This window comes from Cardiocondyla obscurior, linkage group LG06, assembly GCF_019399895.1.
Source record: "Cardiocondyla obscurior isolate alpha-2009 linkage group LG06, Cobs3.1, whole genome shotgun sequence".
Taxonomy (NCBI): domain Eukaryota; kingdom Metazoa; phylum Arthropoda; class Insecta; order Hymenoptera; family Formicidae; genus Cardiocondyla; species Cardiocondyla obscurior.
The window spans coordinates 725,458-750,421 of record NC_091869.1 but is presented as its reverse complement, the minus strand read 5'-3'; the positions used below and the strand labels follow the sequence as shown (position 1 = coordinate 750,421).

Genomic DNA, 24,964 nt, shown 5'->3' with positions numbered 1-24,964 from the left:
TAGAAAGAGAAAACGCGCTCTCTCACCTTTAAAGTATAAAATGACATGTATTGACGTTAACAATGCTCTCGTTACAAAATACTGATACCTGAGAAATGGCATCGCTTATGAAATTGTATCTTTATACAGAGATGAAAGTGAAGAGGAAAGCATTAATGATTAGCTCAAAGTATATTACATACGCATATTGCGTGCGTATATGCACATCCTGCATTTATTTAGTTATCTAAATGATCCGAATTCTAATCGTAATTGAGTGATGAAAGCAATTTAGCTCTTGTAGAGTACATTACATCACTAATAAATAAGTATATTTTTTTTTAATACATATTGCATTTATATATTTTAATTTTAATTAAAAAAATTTATATCTAGTATATATATTTACGTTGTTCATATCGTCACTGCTATAAAAGATTTTTTATTTTATATTATTTCTGCGGAACGTCATAATGATGGTGCAAACTTATTCTTTATCTTTCCATTAAAAAGAAAATTTTTTTTTTCTTTTACAGTGGGTGGTGTCTTGGGGCAGTAAATCGTGGTCACAGGACTCATCATCGTTCCCTGCTTCCTCGTTACGCTTGCGCTATCAGAGCAATTGTACGCAGAGCGCGCCGCCATATAAAAGCAGCCACTTGTTGAGCGACACGCATTCTGCCGATTCGCTTCCGCCGCGGATATATCCTCGAGGACGAAAAGAAGAGCGAATATCCGACGAGTGACCACTACTGTATTTCTCGGTATTGTGCGACTTCAAGTTACGACTTCAGCTCAATTCGTCACGAGAGTGATTGACGTGGGACTTCCGACCAGGTCAGCTGATCAGATTTCATTCGCAAGTCAATCAAACCCAATTAACGCACATCAAAGACTAAGTTAATCACACATACGCTTGATTAAATTGTAGCAGCTTTATCTTTGTACATATGCTGTATTCTCGCTATCAGTGTTTCTATATGTTTAGACATAGTTTTCAAAGCGATCGTAATGTTTTAAGAAATTAACACAAAAGTTCTCTGAATACTGCCTTTCAACTTGAATAATTTTTTCACCTTTATTTTCTTTGAATTTCTTTTTGACTCAGATAAAATAAAATACCGATTACGAAAATTTTATTTAGATCTTTTTATATGAATTTAATATTTAAGGATTAAAGTCTCGTTATTTATAAAATTACCGTAAACTTAATGAAATGTGTAAATTGTGTGATTTTACGAAATTTTTTATGTAAATTTAACTTGAATACGCTTCGGGTTACTCGATCGTTAGAAATTTTTCGGTAATATTGCTATCGCGCTACTATCGAATGCTTAACTGGCATTTTCTTCGTTGAATCACGAATCACTGATGGAGAATCCGCGGGCGACCGACGGCGTCGCGGATAAATCTCTCGGCAGCAAACCGCTCGGCGACAGTGAAAGCTACGGGAAATTACAAAAGTCGGAAGCGGAAACAGAGGAAGGACGAGCTTTTAATATCGCCGGGCGTCATTCTGGCTTTAGATCCTAGCAGTTGCTTGCGACCAGTTCGATTTTCCAATTCTACTTTTATTTTACAATTCTTTTTGCTCTTTCTAAGATCGTCTTGTCGAAACTGCGACTTTGTGTTACGTAGTACGTTTATTAATTTATTTTTAATTTATTTCGTTATGTCTAGTCCTATCTAAAAATGGCGTTAAACTGAATCGAATTTATTACCGCTTTCTCGCGATGAAGATTGATTCTCTCGCTTGGCACCGTTCGTGCCACGAGAGTAAGTTTCAGCTCAATTTTAAATATTTTGTTCATTTCTTTCGCAAATAATATACTTGTCCCCAAAAAGCATTATAAAAAATCATGCGACTCACCGGTCGATGCGCGGCAGCAGAGTTGACGATACAGCAGGTGACTGTAACATAAAATTAAAAAACATTAATTGTAGAGATGCTAAACATACATTCACTGTTAAAAAAAATATTACGCGTTTTTGATTAATTCTTTAATTTAAAAAAATGTATAAATAAAGTTATCTGTTAAAGAAATTACAAAGCTAACGATTTTATGTAATTAAAAATTATTACTCACCTAAAAGTTGCTCTGCCGAGGCATGTTGCCCTTCCCAGGTCTGCTCCTCCTCTCAGGATGTTGGATGTTAAGTTTCCTTCCTCTCAGGATGTTGAGTGTTAAGACTCCTCTTCTGGATCTTCCTCCATCTGAAACAGAACCAAAGTTTTGCTTAATAAATTCTTCTTTATATTTTATTTTTATATTTACATAATTGTTCATACTTAATTAAATATATCAGAATATAAATTTAATTGTACGCACCACCCGCTTGTAAAATATTCCGCGCGTATCAGGATTCGCTAGCTGAGTCATTGGCGAAGTCATTGGGCATCGAACGAGCGCGAGGCAATGGCTTGACTCTGCGTTGACTTATTATCGGTGTCAGAATCACGTCGGCTTTTTCCCCGGATCATCACCTGAAACATGACAAAGTTTTGGTTGATTAATTAAGTGTAAAAATATAGAAATATATTCGTACGCACCATCCGCGTATAAAATATTCCGCGCGTAAGATCCGCTTAAGATCCGCTAGTTGCGTCATTGGCAATGTGTCGTTGGGCATCGGGCCAGCGCGAGAAAACGGCTGGGCACTGCGCGCGCGAGTCCTGTTCACCACCGAGACGATTGTAGATCACGCACGCAGTTGTCGTAGGTCCCGTTTGACCTACTTTCCGTCTCCCCTTGCCCCGACTGCCGCACGGCGATCTGAAGATCAGCCATCTTGTGTCTCGCGATCCCCTTGCCCCGCGCGCGCGAGCCCCGACTTCCCCCCGCACCGCGCGAGACATGGCCCATACTCCCGATTCCTCGTCATCGCTCGCTCGCTCCGCAGATCTTTAAACTCGAGTACGTCGCGATTCCCGTAGATAAGATCTTCGAGCGAGCACGCCAAACGAGCACCGACCGAAATGATCGACGATTCAGTCTCCTTCCAACACTGATTTTACAGCCGGCCGCGTCGCGAATCTTCCTAGGTCGACCGCACTTACATTTATCGTCGATCAAGCCACTAGGAGCTTGACCGAACTACGCAATTATTCACTCGCGACTATACGCGTCCTACGCGACGGCCCGGGGACTCGAATGTAACGTGGCACGTATAAATGAGGATGAAACTTACCTTAAAAGACGGAGCGTTCCGTATGAAGATGATGGGCAGTCGGCGTCCGGCAGGGGAATGGAAGGGGAACGGCCGTGAGTCCCACCTGTTTGCTGCTCGTACCCGCAAGTACGTGGCGCTTCCCGCGGTTGAGGAATGCGAATACAAAAATAACAAAATCCAGCGAGACTTTTTTACGCTTTTACCTTTACACAGATATCCTATGCCAAATATTCATTTGTACGTATCACAGGTTTTTAAATGACGGATAAGTACATCGTAATACTTGTCGATTAAATCAACCATTTAAATTTTACATAATCAAATAAATTTACGTAAAGAAATGTAATTAATATTTGAATGTATAAATATGTTAACATTGTATTTAGAGGAACGGATAGCGCATACAGAATAAAAAAATATTTAAAATATCGCGTAAGGTACACAAATTCGTAGTCTCTTGCCGAAAATTAATACAGTAAATTAGTTTTTTTTTCTTAAATAAAAAAAGCAAGAGTAATTAATGCGTACGAAGTGCATACTCCGTAATGTTTAATATTTTTAAAACACGAATAAACTATTTGTTTTAATCTCGCTTTTGAAAGAAAAAACTCTAATTATGATTCAACGTTATTTTAGTTCGATAATGTCATTTTAAAATACTGTTAATATAAATACATATAACAAGACTGAAACTTGATGTTACCGAATGAAAATCTTAACGGATCGTTCGCGTACTAAGAAGCTTGACTTATGTGACGCCAACGCACGATCGATGATGAATCCGTAGAAATTAGCAACGAACTCGCATCGCGAATTTTTGTATTAGGTCAACATCGTCCGTTGTGTTGTAATCGTGCTTCAATAGTGTCTATGTAAGACGTTGCAACTAAACTTTACGGAGTTTTCCCTGAGTAATTGAAAAATTTGTTCGCATATCTTTACCACTCTGGATCTTGTGCTCCTTTGCAACATAGCTTTTTGTGCTAAATTAAAAAGCACGCAGTGGGTTTATATCGCAGTGTGCAATGATTTCGCGATGATTTAAATTATCAAGAAATCATAAAGAAATTATTAAATTACGTATGAATTATTTTCTTCAAGCTTTAAAATAATATGTAACTTTAAAAAAAATATATTTTATCCGACATTTAGTAGTTCATGATCAGTGAAGTAATTCATTTGCTCTAATCAATTATCGACGCCAATTAATTACAACAAAAATATTTTATTAACATTTTTCTTAAGAGAAAAAAAAACAAAAAAAAAACCGTTTTAGTGTAACATTATTGTACGCGATATATTGAAAATTATATTAGAAAGAATTATTATACAACTTTTAAAAAATTTTAAACATTTAAAAAATATGTATAGAAAATACAATTATTAACAATAAATTAGTGTTATATTTTTCCCGTCTGTTTCAGATAAAATGAATTTGGAGGATTATCGCAAATATGGTAAGCAGCATATGTGTACAATCAATTATGCACGTAATTCATAAAAAAAAAAAAAGAAAAAAACATCAATTTAATTTTAATCCAAATTAAATTGACACTATAGAGTTCGTTGTGATAAAATCACAGACGATACTACGACAATGACAATGACACGCGATGATTGTACAACATCTGAAACAATTTCAATAAATAGAGATCACCGTAAAGACTTGATAGAGACTTTATAGGTGCGTTATTGTTTCCAATGTACGACCATCGTTTACGATCTAAATCTCTTACTGCGAGACTACGGCTTGATTTGAACTTGCTTCTCTTATCCGACTTTATATCTGACTTCGATTATTCTATCTATTTGTCTCGATAAATTGCGATCGGCGGTGCTTTATATCGCAACACAAGATTATTATTTATTTGTAATTTATACTATTAGTAATAAATAAAGTAAATTGATTATTTTCTTTCTTCTACGTGGTTGAGAATTTTGATAATTAATTAATTGAACGAGCAATTATAGATAACAATGTATATTTATTTGCCGTTTTTGTTTGGAACGTCGGACGGAAACAGTGTGTTAGATTTGCGCGTAGCACGTATCTTTTCTCGCGTTGGCATTAAGATGCCCATGTATGTGTGTGTGTGTGTGTGGCAGAGTGATAGCGAAGCGTTGCCGGTTCCTCGCGCGTTTTTTCATTTGTTTTTCGGTGCGAGGCCTCGCCGGTAGCAACGAAGTATCAGTATCGCCCAGCGAGCCTCAGAGACAAGAGCTCAATATATTTGTTTCATTTGCCTTATTCCCGCGTTATTTTATTCCTACCGAATCTAATATAACACAGTGATTACCGTTCACCAAACGAAAGAATTCACATGTATAAAATAAGACAAGTTTGATCTTAGAAAAATCGTATCCTTTCTATAGAACGGAATGGCTCCTCGATTCTCAAAGCACCTTTTGTTTCTGTTTAATGGCTCTCAGCTGTAGATAAAACACAAGTACTAAATTTACGGCGAAGAGGATTCGCAAACTTATTTACCACAGTTTACTTAATATTACGATTTTTAATTCCGGTTCGTCGGCGTTTTGTGAACCTTTCGTTTGGTAGCGCAATCCAGTTTAATAAAGAAGTGGTTAGAAAAATTAAACTCATACGTAGTATTCCTGTCAATCGTTGTACGTAAACGATTTAAAATAATCGGAAAACAATTTTTAAAAATGCGCAGGAAAAGAAATGGTGGATTACATCGCCGATTATCTGGAAAATATCCGTTCACGGCGAGTATATCCGGCAGTCTCGCCGGGATACTTAAGAAATGTTCTGCCGGCATCGGCCCCTGTGGACGGAGAGCCCTGGGAGGATATATTCACCGACATTGAGAAATGCATCATGCCGGGTGTAACGCATTGGCAGAGTCCGCACATGCATGCATACTTTCCGGCTCTGAATTCACCCGCCAGTCTACTCGGTGACATGCTGGCCGACGCGATAAACTGTCTGGGTTTCACGTGGGTAAGTGCAATTTTATCTGCTTACTTTTGACAATATTTGATACTTCATTCTGCGTTTAACATTTAATAATATCCGTCGTTACTCCGCGAATAACCGATAACTGCAATTTATGTAAAATAAATGCCTCAGCTTAATATTATTATTTTTTTTTTTTTCAATTTTAATTTGAAATTTATTTCATAGACATTGATGCATTGTAATTATTTAAATAATGACGAGGGATTATGTAATTTAGTTTTTCTTTTTAATTTTTGACGATTAAGAATATCGTTGAGGTAACCAATTGTCTATAGGCTTCCAGTCCGGCGTGTACGGAGCTCGAAACAATCGTTATGAATTGGTTAGGCAAAATGATTGGTTTACCTGAAGATTTCCTGCATCGACCGGGCGGTTCCGGTGGCGGTGGTGTCATACAAACAACGGCATCGGAAGCCACGCTGGTGTGTTTGCTCGCAGCCAGAACTAGAGCTATTAGGGCCGTGCAAGAGAATGATCCCAATTGTTTGGCGACAGAAATCAATTCGCGACTAGTTGCATACTGCTCGGATCAGGTCAGTACTTTCTGTTAACATTGAGGATCTTATAATTATAGTTAAACGATACAAAATATGAACGCAAATTCTAATAACGTTTTATTCGAAAGTACGTGCGTGCGCGACCACTGGGAGTAATCGCGAGAGTAGCGAGGCGGAAATAACAAATGTTAATAGAAGTGAGAACGTTAAATACTGTTGCGGCGAGTAAAAATTTCAAGCTTTCAGCGTTCCTTCGAGAGCTTTTTAAAATGCACTTAGACGCATTACACGGCTGAACAGAGATGTATACTATCCGCATTGAAATAAGTATTTTTTTTTTTTCTTTTTTTCTTTTTCTCCTCGAGTTTCCTCAGAACGTTTTATTGTAGCGCGTCTTGATAAATACAAAAATAATTAGACACAGTTTGATTCTGCATTTTTCTGAGAAGTAAGTTTAATGCGTCGCTATAATTATTGAAATGTTCAGGAATACAAGTTAATCAAAAATATTAATTTCCGCATATTACAAAAATCAATAGAATAATTTCAGTTTCTGATTTATAGAATATTGGCCATCGAAATGTGCTGCCTCGAATTAAAACGTGAATAATAAATATCGATTTATTAGAATGTGCAAAATAATAAATAAATATATTTTTAACTGGTTAAAATTTTTATGGATTTCTAATATTTTTTAATTTAACAGGCACATTCAAGTGTGGAAAAAGCTGGACTTATAGGACTAGTTCGAATGCGATATATTGAATCTGATAGTGAGTTAAGCATGAGAGGAGACGGTTTACTTGAGGCGTTAAAGCGTGATCGAGCTGAAGGTCTGCTGCCATTTTTCGTAAGTTTTATTTATATTGTTTCTCTCAATCTGATGCTCTTATATTTTATTTTAAAATTAAAAAAAAAATCCTTTGTGAAAAGATTAGAGTTTATTTTTACGGTTTAATTAGACCTACTATTTTATGAGACTCAATTAATAGTTCTATGAGCATGTCTTTTAATTTTACAATGGGTAGGTTGTCAGCATTATTTATAAATTTTCTTTATTCGGACTTACGTTCAGAAGTAATTTAAAATCTTTTTTTTTAATTTTATGATTTATTTTATTATTTTTATTGAGTACTTGTTATTTTTAGCTTTGATAAGTCATCGCAAATATAATAGATTTAAGAACAATATAGAGACAACGAAATCCGCGGTTACTAACATAGAAGACTTAAGAGCTAGTAGTCCAAGTATACGTATGGACACCGGCCAATTATAGACGTATTCCCGGCAAGTAGTAAAAGGCGCACGAACCCGGTAAACAAAGCCGGATCAACATTTCGCTAGTTGGTCCCATAGGAATCTCGTAGCCTGATTTGAGTTTCCGTTTACAATGAAAAATTTATAATCGAGATTTTTTACGATGTAATAAAATTCCCCGGATTTATCTTGCCAATTATAATTTTTCATGACAGACGTATAAGTATTTTTAGTATTAGAAGATTAAGTATTACATGATTAAGAATTAATTTCTTCGGCAAGTTCGTTGGTTTTATTTTTTTTTTTTTTTTTTTTTTTTTTACACCGCAAGCGGAATAACCAAGTTTCGATTTAATACCTCATAATTATTCCACATAAAAATAATAAGAAAATTAAACCTAGAAAAAATTCTATTACTATACTACAGGTATGCGCAACTTTAGGCACTACCGGTGCATGTTCCTTCGATAATCTGAAGGAAATCGGCCCGATATGTAAGTATTAAATTATTATTTAAAATTATGTGAAGATTTCATTGTTGCCCGATCGTTACCGCTTTTCCGCGATGCTGATACATGTAAAATAATTTTTTTTTTAAACGTAGAAGAAAACAAAAGTAAATGGCCTGCGCTTTTATTACAATTTACCTAAATTATTTACTTAGAATATACATCGATACTCTTATAATTAAATGTCAATTTTTAGCCAATCTTATTTTCGAACTCTTAGGCTATATTCCGAAACGTTTGCGAATATTTTATGTTATTACAGGTCAACAAAATGGTTTATGGTTACACGTCGATGCGGCTTACGCTGGTAGTGCTTTTGTGTGTCCGGAATTTCGTGGCTGGCTTCAAGGAATAGAGCTCACTGATTCTATTGCATTTAATCCAAGTAAATGGCTCATGGTCCATTTTGATTGCACAGCCATGTGGTATGAACAAAGTTATTACTAAATATTTTAATTTTTTTATTTTTAATGTACCACTAATTAAGTTAAAATTTAATACGTAGTTCGGAGAACAAGTTAATACGTCTTTTAATTTATAATAATAACAGATAATAATTTGATTCAAATACTTACAATTTGAAAGTAAAATTAAAACAATATAAATTTTTATAAAACATGTTATTAAATGATTGCACGTAATTTTAAGAAAAAAGCCACGTGCCTTGCTAAATTATCTATCGTTCCTTAATTTTCGTTTTATTAGTTGGATGGTAGAGGTACGGTCATCTTTTTCTTTCCTTCCGCAATTTCCTTTCGAGAGCGTTCCAACGATTGAACGCAGTTCGTAATCTTTCGGAATATTATTTCATCTGCGTTTAAAGTCGATAGTATAAAATAACGTGATTTACAATATGCTTTAGTATGTGACATGTTTATTATAATTTTGTTTTTTTTTTTTTTTTTTAGGGTGAAGAATAGTCAAGCGTTGCACAGAACTTTTAATGTCGATCCACTGTATTTGAAACATGAAAATTCAGGTAATTTTATAATCTAATAGATTCTTTGATAATTAATTATTAAATATATCTAATTTCTGGGACGTAAAAAAACTTTTTCAACAGGTCTTGCAATCGATTACATGGTAAATAATAAACATGTTAATTATTTGTAGGAAGAGATTTATCTAAACGTGCAAAGCGTGTCGAAATTATAATTAAAATTTTTTTAAACTTAATTACGTTTAAATAAATGTTATTACATTTGCAAAAGAAGACACGTGAATTCGTAACATATTTCTGAAATGTTTATTTCAGCATTGGCAGATTCCGTTGTCTAAAAGATTTCGGGCTTTGAAACTATGGTTCGTTATCAGAAATTATGGGATTACCGGCCTGCAGAAACATATACGAGAGGTAAACGATGTAAAATAAATAATTTTTTGAACTTTTTTTGTTATTCGCGACGTAGCTTCCACATACATACATGCGGCACATGTGAAACTCGACGCACACGACTCCTAAAGTCACGTTCGCTAGCTGCCGTCGGCGCAGCAAACGTCATATCTGTAATCTAGCGTACGTAATATAAATCTGAAATTCATGTTCGTAAATATGTTTATAGGGTGTGAGACTAGCACAGAAGTTCGAAGCTCTAGTTTTGGCTGATTCTCGCTTCGAAATCCCTGCCGCAAGACACCTTGGTATGGTGGTCTTCCGTCTACGCGGCGAAAATACCTTGACCGAACGTTTACTAAAGAAGCTTAATTCGCGAGGTCGATTGCATTGCGTGCCAGCCGCCTTACACGGAAAATATGTTATCAGATTTACTGTTACCTCGACAAAGTATGTCTCTATGTTTCGATATCCATTATTAAAATTAATTCTTCAATCTCTGCTATATTCTCTATGGGCAGAAGAGATTAGGAACAGAAAAAAAAGAAACACTTTAAATATATGTTATTCTTGTCACTTCGATTATTCTAATAAATTTAATGAATTTTACGAGAACAATATGTGATATTTTTAGCACGACGAACGAAGACATTCTGAAAGATTGGGCAGAAATACGAAGTACCGCTAATGAAATCTTGGACACTACCCGATCGCCACGAGCTAGAGTTCCTCTCGCAGGTAATAACGAGCCGGGATTAGCACAGCTTGAACCGGTTTAACAGACAATAGCGATAATGACCATTTAATACCGTTTCGGAAAAGAATGCATGTTACATTTACTACTTAAAAATTGGAATGTCTGATGAAATAAATTTAAAAGAGATATATGAAGAGATACATTTTTAATTTTTAATTTGCAGATACGCGGCAGAAGAACGAAAATTTCGGATCGAGTCTACTTTTAGCCAATTCGCCAATGTCGCCGAAAATCGTAAACGGTAGTTTTGCGGCTATATATGACACAGCTGATGTATTTGAAGAGTGCATGAAAAATTTTGGGAAAATCCATCTCGAAGCGAGAGACAGTCCGGGTAAATTCAATGTTTATTTAAAAAATCAATACCGTTTTTACTTGAAACAAATTATATAGTACTTTTTTTTTCATATAAATTTTAGCCATACGACGTCGCATTCGCGGAATATTAATGTCAGGCAAGCAGTTTTCATTGGATTCCCGTATGGATCTGGTTCAAGTATGCTTAAATCAACATTTAACTTGCACTATTATTTTGATTTATGTAAAAATTTTATTATTTCTAATAATTCAACGATATTACAGGGATACGTTAGCAGCCGTCCACTCTCAGAATCGCCTTCCGAGTTGCCATTAATGAAAGAAGACGAAGATCCCGGATTATGCGAATCATCCGATGTCGATACACTTGACGGATCTGACAATGGTGTGTGCTCATTGCTTTAATAAGTAACAAAAGGAAGGTACGCTACAAGTTGCATATTCTTGCAGATAAATCAATTGTTTATAAAAATTGGAAGGATTCTGATAATTCTGAAACAATTAAGAAGGGATCGTCCGTTTCGAAGAGTGGCTCGAGTTATGCTGTAGTAAATGGCTCGCTTGTCAACGTCAATGATGAAGATAATGACGACAGCACGGTGACTATCGTTGCGGCCAATGTAGGCTTTCCTAGAAGTGAAACTATAGCTGCTATTGGACATCGACCTTATACAGGCGATCTGCCGCCTGTCCGAGTTTCAAAGAAGTTAATGAAAGAGAATGAGGAAGACGACGACAAGAGGAAACTCTGTAGGAAATGTGGCCACTACTCGAAACAACAGTAATTAGTTGAAAAGTATTACGTATTCTTCATACGTTGAACAGCGTACGCACTCAAAGCCATTCTTATATTTTTCGCAAATCTGTTGGTTTAAAATTATTTTTTTGCGATGTTTTTAGCATGTTAAGTAAAATGTTAAGTAAATTAGTAAATAAATTATATTATTTTGTTATAAATAAATTTTGAAAACAGAACATATTAAATAATTATAGAATAATACAAACTTGTAGAAGATTTTTTCTGTCCTTTTTTTTTTTACAAGTGCATATTAAAGAAACTGTTTTTTTTTATTAATACATTAATTTTTATTTAAAAATCTAATTTATCCCTTATTTATTACATTATTTATTGGTTATTCTGTTTAACTTATCGCATTTTCAATTTACGACAACTAAATTCATAACTATTACATTAATAACTTGTAAAACCAAAAGTATAAAAATATTAAAGAATTGGCAGATGATTAACAATTACATTATTTTTAATTATTTATGTAATTTATGCTAGTAGTTAGAGAAATAGTAGTAATTGTCAAGTAAAAGGTGTAAAGTGCAATATTTTGTGCGTAATAAACGTATGAAATAAAATAAATGCACAATATAAAAATAAATCTTTAACGTTGTATTAATTATAACCCGAACAAAACGTTATCAAAATAAAATTAATTAAAAGACACAGTGGTGTCTTGCACCAAGTACACAATACACGAAACCATTCCTATTGTAGTACATTTACGTGTAAGTGTACACTTGGCGTTTTTACTTTTCTTAAAATTTCTTAAATTACTTACCTTCCTTTTAAAGTCTTTTTTTCCTCGCTAGAAATCAAAAAGAGTAAAAGGTCTGGAATAGATGTAAGGTCGGTTTGACATTAATTTATATTTATTTCTACATGTACAAATCCGAACATTTTATTTAATTATTTTCTCTACTTATATCTTTCGTATACAATGTTTTGTCTCATCAAATTTTAATTATTTTTTATTAGTGGCATAATTACGATATGGTTAAAATTATTTTTTTTTACGTTTATTAAATTTTTTACTGTATAAATTTAACTCTTGCTATATCTTTGTTCGTTAATACACTTATACCATTTCTATAAAAAACATTAATGTGGATTTTAAACAAATTCACGTATGACTTGCGTGTAAAAAATTTAATTAATTAATTTTAATTTTGTTGTTATTACTTTAATTCGGTGCTTCATATTAAACTATAATACCAAACTGAATTAATTCATATGTACATGTCATTATTAAATATTTTAAAATAGGTAAAATCTAAGTTGGCATTAAATACAGCAGTGTTATTGCTAATTATATTATAATATATAAAAAAACTTTTTTTTTTAAGTTAAAAAATTAGCGAATGTGCAATTCGACATAATGCATATTTTACTTCGTATTCAACATTTTTTTAAATAACATTTACTTTCATTGGAGAAACATAATTTTAAATTATTCGACTTAACAATACAAAATTGAGCGTTAAAAGATTAATGTAATATCTGGCAATTATTTTATTATTAATATTACTAAATATATACAAAATTATTAAGTGTATGATTTATTTTCATTATTTTATTAAACTTAGTGAAATGTTTGTTTCATCTTATAGTCTACTTTTTAATTCACATAAAGTATGCCGTAATAATTGAAGCAAGGGATTAATGGTGTATTTGAATAAAGAGCTCTCGTCCCTAATCTCTTATATAAATTGAGAAGAATGTAATATACAAGATTAAAGTCAACAATTTCGTTGGAAATGCAAAAATAGATGTAAGCTTAGTGATATGATAAAATACATTAATTGTTAACGACTTAGAAACGGGGGGACATATTTTTCTGCATTTACATTACATCGACGAAGACGATAACAGATATTTTTAACGATCACCGCCGTTCACTCTTAAATTTCTAAATAATATTAACATATCACAATCGTCTTTTTAATATGTCATTATAATAAAAGCTAAAATTCTAAATATATCTATATTTGTTACATACGATAGAATATATATTTTAATCCTTTAACTTAATCCTTTAACAACGTAGCACCTAATAATTCTGTTTCTTTTATTTATTCTTTATCAATTTGTTAATTTTAGAATTTAATTGTTTTTTTTTAATTTCATGCAAAATAAAGTGTATGTTAATAATTGAAATTAAAAATTATATGTGTATTCGATATTCAGGTTAAAGGATTAAGCCAACTTATTTGCTTTCACATACAAATTATTCTTATCTATTAAAATTATTTTTTATTTGATCTATATTCGTTCTTGCGTCGATGTTTTCCTATGACTTCCTACGCTAAACAATCCATATCGCAGAGATTAAGTTAGAGCTATACGTGGATACTTTTCAGCTGCGAGGCTAGGAGGTTTGGTACGGATCATCATCAGTATACGAGGATTCAATATTAATAATATCGATATTCCCGTATCTCTGTTGCGATTCAGGTGTAAAACGAAAAAATATGCTTAGCTCATTTATTTTTTAATTTTGATTGACATTTTTAGCACATTAAAAAAGAAGTTACAAGATAATAAATAAAACATAATTAAAAAAATTTTTTTTTACTTTTTAAAGAAATAGATTTGATTTAACAAAAAACGTAAAAAGTTATTCTTATTAATTTAAATCTTAAATAAAACTTTACTTAATCCACACAATTATTTTCTGTATAGATTTTTATTTTAATATTTCCGTTTATTTAAGTAAGAAATTAATTTTTCTAAAAAAACGAGTATAAACATAACGACTAAAATTAAACGATAATCTAATGCGATTCAAGGTAAGCATTTTCTTCGATTGTACAATGAGCGCATATATTCGATTTGAGAATAATACGCTTTAAAGTAAGAGGATTGAAAGTTATCGAATAAAATTAAAAAAAAAAGAAAAAAAAGAAAAAAAATGGTGGGAAAAGAATGAAGGAACAGAGAAACGGATTGGCACACATAAGAGTGGCATAAATCGCGATAAAAATATGAATAGGTAGCCTCGCAGCCGCGCGTGCGACAATGAACAAATGACGCGACACGAGCCGCATGGCTTGCCAGAGAAACGTCGGTCTGCTCGCCATCGGTCAAGCAAGCACCGAAGCTTGTTTGGCAAGAGGCTCCAATTCGAAAGCCTCTCTGTGAGGACATGTGCGTTCAGCTTGATCGTGCCACTTGGAAGCTCTTGCAACATTGATCGGCAATAGCACTCAGCAGAGATTACGTTACAGCTGATTAATAATCAATTTTAAATGAATTATGTCAATGATTAATTATTTCTCTAGCTAAAATTTGTTTTTTATGTAAAAAAAAATTGCGATTCAAATTAAATAAATAAGATTAGTTAAACTGTGGATTAAATAAGATTACGACACAAATTTGAACTACGTGTAAGTAAAGAACATATAAATATTTTAAACTACACGTAACAATTAAAATATTAATATGTATGTCACTGAAATTTGCTTTAGCAAGTTTCTCTGCTGAAAAATTGAAAAGTATTTAACAGATTCAATGAAATTGAGCTCAGTTTAGCAGATGAGGTCAATTTTGTCAGAAACAGTACTTGTGGCATGAATAAAGCTGAAGGCCCACGTTGTGCTTTGTTTCTCGTCTGCTTTGCGTTGCATTTGTCAGGGTGGAAGGTATCGTGGGTTATCATAGTTTTGTTAGTCACAGTTGTTATCATTGTTATTTTAATGCTGTTGTTGCATTCGGATAAGCCGCAGGAAAAAAGAAAACAGCGGTTTAATTTTTTTTTTATGCTTGTAAAAATTTAAAACAGTAAAAATCTTTTTAGTTTTATGGATTACCTTGTTACCTAAATTACTTAACTTAATAATATATGTTTATTAAAATTTTTGAAAAAATTGTTAATGCTGTTTGCTTTTGACCGATAGCTGTAGAAGTGGAGTACTCGTTCACACGCAAGAGTAATATTGGTAGGGTCATGCAGTGTCATGCAAAGTGTTGCTGTACATTTATTTGAGCCAAACGCTAAAGCTATTTTCAACACTAAACCGCTTACTTTTAACCTCAAGTTGTTTAAAGCATATTATTAAATTTATTAAAAAAATATTTGCAGTATTAAAACGTATCTAAAGAACTACATTTTATATATAAAAATACAAAGCTTACGTAAAGAAAAAGTATATTTAGACGAAACAGATAAAATATGTTCTTTTAAAAAAAAAAAAATGTAAGACTATAAAGTAATAAACAATATAAAATAATTAAAGAACAAACTAATTTTATAAATCATAAAAATATATCCAATAGATATCTATATATGTTAATTTCGCTAAGATTACTGTGCAAATAAAAGTTTTGCGTTGACTTTTCATAAATCGTACAGCCTTATAAACGCTACAATCCATGCACTCAACTTCATTGTCGTCTACGTGTAACTCGATTTTTTCCTAAGTGCTTTAAATTTCATAACTATAATGATCTAAGCTCTTAATCTGTGCGCCCATTTTCAGAAGATCTTTAGCAATTATTTCTGTCGTTATACGTTTAACTCAATTTTCTGATTTCTAGAATTTGTACATTTCCAAATTCTAAAAATAAGTATCTTGAACTTTTAATTATTAGTAAAATTTTTCATGTAATTATGAAAAACAAACCTGAAAGTTTGTACAATTAAACTTTTTTTTTTTTAATTTGCACGTATATAACTTGAAATATATTGGAATTTTTATAGTGATGTTACTAAATCATTATATCTTATTGTCTAATCAACGCATTTTTTTTTTTTTTTTTTTTGAAAAATAATTGATTTCGGAAAACGTGCGCATATGCGGGCAGATAACTTCCAGAACTCGAGAAGATCATCCTCGTTGCTCGTTGGTTGGTTCTCTTTGCATCTGTTGGCCTTATCTGTCGGATGTGCATGCTGCAACCATGCCTTCTAAGGTAGAATATCTTTCTATCGTACAAGCTCGCTTTCTATTGTAAATTCTATTACTTCTCATTTCGAATATGAGAATGCTTTTTTTTTTAGAAATGTCTATGAAAAAGTTACGCCGCTATCAGATGAGAAGAATGGAATAAGTGCAAAAGGTAAAAAACCAGGCTATACAAAATATAGAAAGAGAGAGAGAAAAATAGAGAGAGAAAGAGAGAAATAGAGAGATAGAAAAAGAGAGAAAGAGAAAGAGAGAGTGAGAGAGAGAAAGAGTATGATGTAAAGAATAAAAGAGTTGTGATTGGATATAATTAAGGAAGCGTTCCGCTAAATAGATCAAACTGTACGAATAATGAACGCCATGTGTCACTATAGTGTCATTGATATTGTCGATTGTTATTTTATGACAGCAGTAACGATATTAAGATCGTTTCTATACTTTAAAAACTATCACACTGACATTACTAAACATAATTGTGTAGAAAATAATTTTTAATCAATTACGCGTAAAAAATATTAAGATTATGTTATAAAAATTTTGAATTTAACATGTCTGTAAATTCATAATGAATTATATAAATTTTAAAATTATAAACTTTAAATATTATATGTTAAGAAATTATATTTTTTTATTTAATCTTTATGCTTAAAAATTAAAAGATTTATGAAATCTTTATATATATATATTAATATCTTTTATGTATTACTTTGTTCACAATCGGCATTCATATCTCGTGTAATGTTAATATGCTTTTCATAAATTTTCGCATCGAACGAAACTCGACCAGTCGCGTCGAACATTGTCGCATTAAAATAAAAGAAATGACATAGTGAGGTGCATTGTTGTGAGAAAAATTCGAGAGCTAGAGTATCCACATTTGGTTTCTTTTCTTTATCATAATATTAGGGTTAAAAGTTTAAGTCACCATCGACGTTCCTAGACGACAGTCGAGTACATGCAGCGCGATAACTCCGAAGAAGAAATTAAATTTAAACTTAAAAGTCAATTAAGAAATATTTATAATTAAAGTAAATAAGTATTAAAAAAAAATTAAAGTTATTAATAAAAATAATATATTAGATCAATTTAATTTTTTTTTTTTTAATATTATTTTCTATTTTAATAGTTATTTTTTTTAATAAAATTCCTTCCTCGAGGTTTACGTTACGAATACGTAATTCGAAATGATGCTAGCCGTGCTTGCTCAAAGAGCAACTAATAAAGAACTCGGCCACGCCGAGATTTTTAGAGCAATTGATTAGATAGTAAGGATGATTTCTACACGAGGTAAACGCCTAGGTACTATCGATGCTGTCTAAAGCCAACGATCGGAACGAACGATGCATACAAAAAGGACTAAATCTTGCTAGCGTCAGAAGATCTATTAATTACAATTTAATTATAATTCAATCCAATACCGATAATTTTGAAATAAGTTTGTAACAAAATTTAATACTATCACCATTATAAAAAATAATAAGATTCTTTTTTTTTTAATATAAGAATACATAAATATATGTCTTTTACTTGTAGATATCTATTCTCATAAATTTCTTTGTCTTTCAATATTTAACATATATCAAATTTATCCTAGCATTCTCATTTTCTACTATGCGTATAATATCTATCCTAAGATATGCAACTTCAATAACATTTTTATGTACAAATTTTATATTCTACGCGATCTAATACGGCAATATGCACGTGAAAGAGGCACAAAATTAATGATAATGACGCACGTTAATCGTTCATCGTTCTATAATGCTTTTTGTGTCTTTTTTTATTTTTTAATATTTTTTTTTAACATCTTTCCTCTTATATCTTGAAAAATCTAACTTTCTCAACCGAAGCCAGGCTTTATCGTTCGTTCCGACGAATAGTCGACTCGCTAGAATTTCTACAAAGGATATGATTGGACACCACTGCGATGGGTGGATCGAATTAATTGGTGTTATACGATGTGATTGTTGCAACGTTCTACAAAGCAAGCGGAGGCTCCTAAGACGGCCGAACGCAGAATAAGGATGGTCGAAAGGATCAACAGGAGTACGGGATTCGCGCGTGAGATCGGGGATACACGATTGCACATATCTTCCTCACAGAAGCACATGTGACCAGTGCCGGTACTTTCCATCATGCACACGTGGTCCACCATGAATAAATTTATTTGTAGCTGCGCGGTGCAGGTTCTCCTCACGCTCTCGTACGCTGCAAGCAAAAGAGGGCAATAAGCAGCAAGTAAATTCCTGCGGGATGTAATCACTCGACGCACATTTATTATTTAATCTATGTAAAGTCATATTCACAGTTATATTGATAATATTTCTAACACTAAACGTCTTATAATATTTTTGTAATTATAAACCTTAACGTATTACCAGTGAATTAAAGTGTAATTAACTTATGAAAAGTCTTATGTGACGTTAGAATTTTTTATAGATATCTTTTTTTTTTCTAACAATATAACTGCTTACGTGATTTTGCATTGCGGACCATTTTCACGCAGCATCCGTTACATGTCATCAACGGTGGCTGGTCTCTAGGTAGTGCTGTATAGTTGAAAGGATCCTTACATCTGAGGTCCGTCCACGAGTCGCATTCGTAGCAATAAATAGAACGGGCTGTGAAATAAATATATCTTCGAAGATCATGTATAATTTCTATCACACGTCGGGGCACGATGCAGCCGAGAAAATTAAAAAGAAAAAAAAATAATAATATCTGAGACATTTTTAACAATGCTCGTAGATCTTTGCGTTCATGCTGTACTCAATGCTAAATATAACTTCCTAATAATAAAAAAAAATTAATATTAATTCTAAATCACATTGTATATTAAATACGTATCACAAATTAAATTCCAAATAGTAAACTTTTAACGTTGAATAAGCAATAAACTAAAAACTGTAAGCTGTTATTGTAAAGAAAATTAATCAATTTATAAAATTCAAATTATCAAGTACTACACGTAATTTAAAATTACTTAATGGAAATAGTTTATTTTACTGTGCAGTAACATATATCTTCGGATGCATATCTTCGATGTAAAATTTTACATACTGAGCGTGCGCTTGCTTCAAAAATAAAACATTAAGCATCATTAACATTTATACGACACATAGAGAAGCACAAAACACCTCGATGACGTGATTGCGTTCGATGAAACTGGACGAGAATAAAATTAATTAAAGTGCACTCTATCAAGAGTGGCTTTTATGTTTTTCAAAGATTTCTTTCTCTTAGGGAAAATTTGATATTTGATTAAAATAATTATACGCTTCATTGATAAAAAAGAAAAAAAAGGAAAAAAAAAAAAAAAACATTTTTCGTACAATTCTTCGTCCAGTTCGAGGCGAAATCTCGACCAGATAATTCCCGACAGAGTATACTTCCCCATTGTAAGATGGATACTCTGGCAAGAGTCACTTGATCGCGCACACATTATTAAATGACAGGTTCGTTAAATTTCCTAGCGAACGTGCGAGTCCGACGATACGGTACGGGCATACCGATGAGGGCTAGTTTAATCACTCACTTTGGCACTCCGCATGACAGACGTTGGCAACCGCGAGTACAATTGCCGCTGAAAATGAAAGATTTGTTATTGCTTTAAGTAAAACGTGTCGGCAATGTGCGCAGGATGCTAGGCTTAAGTAACTCTGTGTAATTTGTAATAACGCAAGCGAGAGGACTAACTAATAATACAGTGCCTCGAACAACATGTCTCTCCTAAAAACTATGAATAGGAAATTAGAATCAAAAACAAAATCAACTATCCTAATTAAGACTTAATTTTTCTTTATTTCCCGATTTCTTAAACTTACATTAACATTTTTTTTTCCCCTCGATCAATAATTTTTTTTTAATTTATGAATTCTTGTCTTCGATTTTAATTTCCCAGCCACAGTTTTCGGGAGCGACATGTTGTTTGAGACATCTTGTATAACGGCTACAGAGGCTGCAACTACCATTACAACCGCTACTATCTTTATAGTGCGGCTCTAGCATACCGGTATTAACAATGTTGGGGACCGCTGATAGTTGTGCTAGGTAATAATGCTATCACTCGATTGATCAAAGAAGGATCGTGCGGCAGTCAAGTCCAGATTTTTCGGTTCGCTAAGTAATTTTATTTTCGCTGCGCTTTTACTGATTTTTTGCACATTATGAAATGTGGAGTGAAGAATTGACGGCATAAGATAGAGTATAAAAATGTTGGATACAAAGTGTTAAAAAAAAGGTTCAAACGGATAGGTAATAAGTCCTGCCTTTTGCAGAACGCGTAATAAAAGATAGTCGAATTTTAAGTATTTATTATAAATCTCATTAAAAAAAAAAAAAAATCCAAAGAAAATAATTCAGAAAGGACGTAAATGTCTCACAGAACGCGTAGACGTTCAAGTGAGGTTTTACTTCGGCTAAAAATGATACGTGATTATATATAGAACGTGACGTAGATAGTAATTCAACTTTGTCTTAATTACTTCAGGTCTTTCAATTTTCTTCTATATCTTAATGATATTTTAATACGCGCCAGTATAAAATGCCAAAGAATTAACGTCGATATAAAAGTTATTTTCAATCAAGTGCAACTGCATTTTACTCATTACGTTTGTGATCAATTGTGTAGAATAATGCTACTATAATTATATAACAAACAGATTATATCATGTAACAGATAAGTGAATTAAATCGATATTGTTACGCTCGCATGCCGTACTTTCATGATTATTACATAGATTATTTTTAAAAAGTACAGAATCTATTAAGTATTTATTAGTAACAAAATGTATAAGTGTTTTATTTAGCGGTAACTTCAAATTAAGATTACAATTTATCATTAGCTTCTTCCCAGGCGACTCGGACCTTAAAAGTGTTTTATTTATATTTTATTTATTAAAATAAAAGAAAAAAAAATGTGTAAACGGCACATAGAGTATGAAGGTACAAATAACACGTCGGAAAAATAGAAAAGGTACACGCAAAATGCTGTAAATATAATAAAAGTGATAAAAATAGGTGCTTTTGCAAATGTAAAATATAATTTGTACATTGTTACATATGATAATGAGTGTATTCGTTTACCTAGCGGTCAGCGCAGCTACTGCTTTAATTCAAAATTTATCTCTTTTCTCTTAATACGAAAGAATGATAACCTTTGAACCAATGCAGCAACTGCGCAGTGGCTGCTTCGCAAACAAATCTATCCATTATGTTTCTTAAGTGGCGATCATAGCGCATTAAAAGCGCGTGCTGTTTAATAATTTAGTAGTGGAATGAAACTCAGATGTGCAGAATGTAAAAATGACATTATTAATCAGTTTATATAAATTTTTTCCTAACTCTATTTAACTGAACAATCTGATTGATGGTGCCCGTTTTATCATTTTACGTCACGTACATCCGAGATCGTTCAGTTTGGTAATCCGGGGATCCAAGCTTATAAATCTGGCCAGATTTAGGGCGGATTTTGTTCAATTAAAAAAATAGCGATCCTTCAAAAATGTCTCCGTATTTGTCTTAAAATATAGAGGACGCGCGTTTGATAATATGTTGAAAATAATTTGTAAAAAATTCTTACTGCGCAAGGAACACGATTACTTAATGCAGTATGCGTATCGTGCATACATGAATGCATAAGTCCGCATATCTTTATCCTCTATATTTCTCTTGCGGAGATAAACTCAATATTTTTTTTTTCTTCATAAATTTTATGTACGTACGTGTCCACGTATTTAGCAGCACGAAAACAGCGGCCGTACATGTGTCGATTAATCTATTATATAACAGCTATGTTTTCTAAGACGTGATGAGGCTTATAAAAAATGCAGCTGAGATCAACCGTTTATAATAAATTTACATTCAAGAGTATTCCAATTTGTGAACACAACGTTTTTGACTCGTAAACGTAGGAAGTCAATTAAAAGCTTTTAAAAGTCAGATCAGACGACATATCTCTTGTACTTGGATTTATGGATTTTTTCTATTCGAGCTCTAAGTGACCAGGACTGTGATAATTGTTCTGGATTTTAAAGTAAAAAAACCTAAATATTGAGCACGGCCGACGTTTGTGTAAAGAAACCTATTTTAGTTCGACGATGCTATCTTCTTAAAATATAGAAAAAAACCTTTGAAAATTAAATGGAAAGCTCATCGAGGACACGTGCATACTCACCCACTATCAAGTGATTCGTCCACATACTGACAGTGGCAGGATCTCTTTACACTCTTTGTTTAGCTTCGCGTCATGTCGAGACTTTCTCAAACATCAAGTAGCGCCCGATTAGCGCGAGCTAATTTAGCTGTGTATTTCAAGTCGCCTCTGAAATTACGGAATCGAACTTTTAATTAAATTTGAGACCATCGCCGAAAGACATATAGATTAAACGTCATGATTTATTGGCAAATAAATATTTGTCATTAATTTCGTTTTAACCAATCTGGATAAGATATTCAATTAAAGTAAGTGCTCAAGCACAATTATTTTATTATACTTGCTTTCTTGATACTACAACGTAGTGATTCACGTATTTTAATCAAATTTATATTCGTTTTATAAACTTTGTAAATAAAATTTTTGATAATATAATTTTATTTTGATTGTATATACTTTATAGTATACACTTTACTTATTTGTCAAGATACTTTTATTTATTTCACTCGCTTTGCGTTTAAAAATATTTTTAATATTTAGTAATGGCTCGATGTCAATTAATTTTAATTAAACTAATATTTTTAGATTTTTTTTTCTTGTTTAATAATTACTGTCCACACTCGATGATCAGAAATGTTTACTTCTCTTTATAATAATTATCAATAAAATAAAAAGATAAAATTAAGCTAAAAAGAGGGCGTGACAGAAATTGTAACTCTGGAAATAATGACAAAGCTATAAAGATATTATAAACTTTATAAATTCCTTTAAATATTTTATTTTACTTTTTCATAAAAATTAATATATGCACTTTAGAGTATTGTATTTTATGTCAAGATCTGTAAAATATTTATTATTACATATTGTATTTTATCGTGCATTATTTAACGAAGTAAAATAGAATTTATTAATTATTTGTCTACCTCCTTCGAAGATTTAATTTTGCACACCAAAATTTTTACCTATAATGCTGCATTAAGTTGAACACATTTAAATCTTATTTCACATTAATAACAATCGAAGTAAGATATAGAAGATATAGAAGTCAGTAATAAAAATGTGAGACAAAACAAAAATTTGTAAAAAAATTAAGTACGTCATAGATAACGAGATAACTGTAGGGCAGATTTAATGCATACGTAACTCAATAGGGGATGCATTCGTTATACATTCATATGGTAACATGTTAATCACAATTTGCACATACTTTTAGTAGCACTACGGAGTCTAGAAGAATCGATTCTCTCTCGACTATACTAGTGTGACCTGTATTTAAGCGACGTCCGGAGCACGAAATCTATCCCTCTTTGATTGGTTATTGTCATCCCTCGTGTGCCGCGAACTCAAATATGCCCTGTCGATTCCCCGACGAGATCCGGCACTGCTTTCGGGTCTGTACCTTCCCTCGAGCTCAGGCAACCCCTAGCGCGTCTATCGACGAGTCTACCACCATCACCGGTACATGGCGACGGTGAAACGCGCGTAACGAGGGTACGAGGGTATGAAGCACGATGCAGTTTCGCGAAACTCCACGATGCGACTATGCAGGTGCGATTACGCTGTAAATGCAGCGTGCAAGCGCTTTCAAGGTACTGACAAGCGCGCTAGTGAACGCGCCGACCGAAGCGCGGATTCAGGTCGATCAATATGACGAAGTCCGCCAGTCCATGCCACGTGCTCACGTTGCAGTAGTTATACCGACAAAGCTACTGCTGCTGCTGTTGCTACTGGACGAGGATTTACATCAATATCCTAGCTTTTCCTGATATTATTCAACGTAAATGCTTTTAAATCAAAAAGCAATCGCAAAAGTAGAAACAATAGTATCGATTGATATTAGGCTGGTAAAAACATTTTTTTTTTAATATATATGTAAAACGTTAATCTTGATTCTATATCGAAATTTAAAGAAACGACACTCGCGTACTTTGGCGTTTAATTTGTAGAATTTTAAGATAAAATTTCTTTTAATCGATAATTTTTTTAGATAAATTTTATTTATTTATTATTTAGTAACAGTTATATAATTAACGATTAAAAAAGTACGATACGGTTTACGACGCTGTAAATCGCGGAAGTAATTATTTTGCTATTTCAAAGTGTTCTATATATATTGCTTCATTTCCGCATGTTACTTCGGTCAGTCGTTTATAGCGTCAAATTATTATTACACAAGCTATAACGCGTAATTGGCATCGTTTCGGGTACTTTAATAAAATTGATTTACGATGCACACATCTATTTCAGCATTTGATCATTTAAGATTAAATCTTGAACATTTATAAAACGAATATAGTACGTCAACTTTGTTTCTA

General features: G+C 32.7%; 2 protein-coding genes and 1 long non-coding RNA gene across 6 annotated transcripts; 1 reads left to right on the top strand and 2 right to left on the bottom strand.

Moving 5' to 3' along the window:
* Positions 1-677: 677 nt before the first annotated feature.
* Hdc (histidine decarboxylase) lies at positions 678-12,168 on the top strand. Of its 3 annotated transcripts, none has more exons than XM_070658157.1 (16): positions 678-816; positions 4,575-4,607; positions 5,826-6,112; positions 6,406-6,663; positions 7,334-7,477; positions 8,312-8,378; positions 8,656-8,818; positions 9,302-9,372; positions 9,457-9,476; positions 9,649-9,747; positions 9,956-10,176; positions 10,361-10,464; positions 10,647-10,817; positions 10,903-10,979; positions 11,066-11,186; positions 11,252-12,168. In XM_070658157.1, the coding sequence occupies exons 2-16, from the start codon at positions 4,580-4,582 to the stop codon at positions 11,584-11,586; spliced, it is 2,166 nt and encodes a 721-aa protein (XP_070514258.1). In that variant the 5' UTR covers positions 678-816; positions 4,575-4,579; the 3' UTR covers positions 11,587-12,168. The 3 variants fall into 3 exon arrangements, with proteins under 3 accessions (XP_070514258.1, XP_070514259.1, XP_070514260.1); XM_070658158.1 differs by having other exon boundaries at positions 11,066-11,223; positions 11,308-11,407; XM_070658159.1 differs by having other exon boundaries at positions 11,066-11,223; positions 11,311-11,391.
* LOC139103470 (uncharacterized) lies at positions 1,802-4,090 on the bottom strand. Its single transcript, XR_011545897.1, has 4 exons — positions 3,169-4,090; positions 2,310-2,464; positions 2,067-2,194; positions 1,802-1,890 (listed from the first exon to the last, which is right to left on the bottom strand). It is a non-coding gene; the product is annotated as an uncharacterized lncRNA (long non-coding RNA).
* A 4,187-nt stretch (positions 12,169-16,355) lies between the features above and the next one.
* Qvr (protein quiver) lies at positions 16,356-24,316 on the bottom strand. Of its 2 annotated transcripts, XM_070658168.1 has the most exons (5): positions 23,857-24,316; positions 22,671-22,817; positions 20,031-20,078; positions 18,970-19,116; positions 16,356-18,703 (listed from the first exon to the last, which is right to left on the bottom strand). In XM_070658168.1, the coding sequence occupies exons 2-5, from the start codon at positions 22,693-22,695 to the stop codon at positions 18,447-18,449; spliced, it is 477 nt and encodes a 158-aa protein (XP_070514269.1). In that variant the 5' UTR covers positions 22,696-22,817; positions 23,857-24,316; the 3' UTR covers positions 16,356-18,446. The 2 variants fall into 2 exon arrangements, with proteins under 2 accessions (XP_070514269.1, XP_070514268.1); XM_070658167.1 differs by lacking the exons at positions 20,031-20,078; positions 22,671-22,817; positions 23,857-24,316 and having other exon boundaries at positions 18,970-20,024.
* Positions 24,317-24,964: the final 648 nt, after the last annotated feature.

What these genes read in the sequence shown, in the direction of transcription:
- Qvr (XM_070658167.1), bottom strand. Translation starts at nt 19,225, where the DNA reads ATGTCTCAGATATTATTATTTTTTTTTCTTTTTAATTTTCTCGGCTGC. An exon ending in GGTCCGCAATGCAAAATCAC is followed by an intron (nt 18,704 to 18,969) that starts GTAAGCAGTTAT and finishes TTTTGCTTGCAG; the next exon opens with CGTACGAGAGCGTGAGGAGA.
- Hdc (XM_070658157.1), top strand. Translation starts at nt 4,580, where the DNA reads ATGAATTTGGAGGATTATCGCAAATATG. An exon ending in TTGCATACTGCTCGGATCAG is followed by an intron (nt 6,664 to 7,333) that starts GTCAGTACTTTC and finishes TTAATTTAACAG; the next exon opens with GCACATTCAAGTGTGGAAAA. An exon ending in GTCTTGCAATCGATTACATG is followed by an intron (nt 9,477 to 9,648) that starts GTAAATAATAAA and finishes TGTTTATTTCAG; the next exon opens with CATTGGCAGATTCCGTTGTC.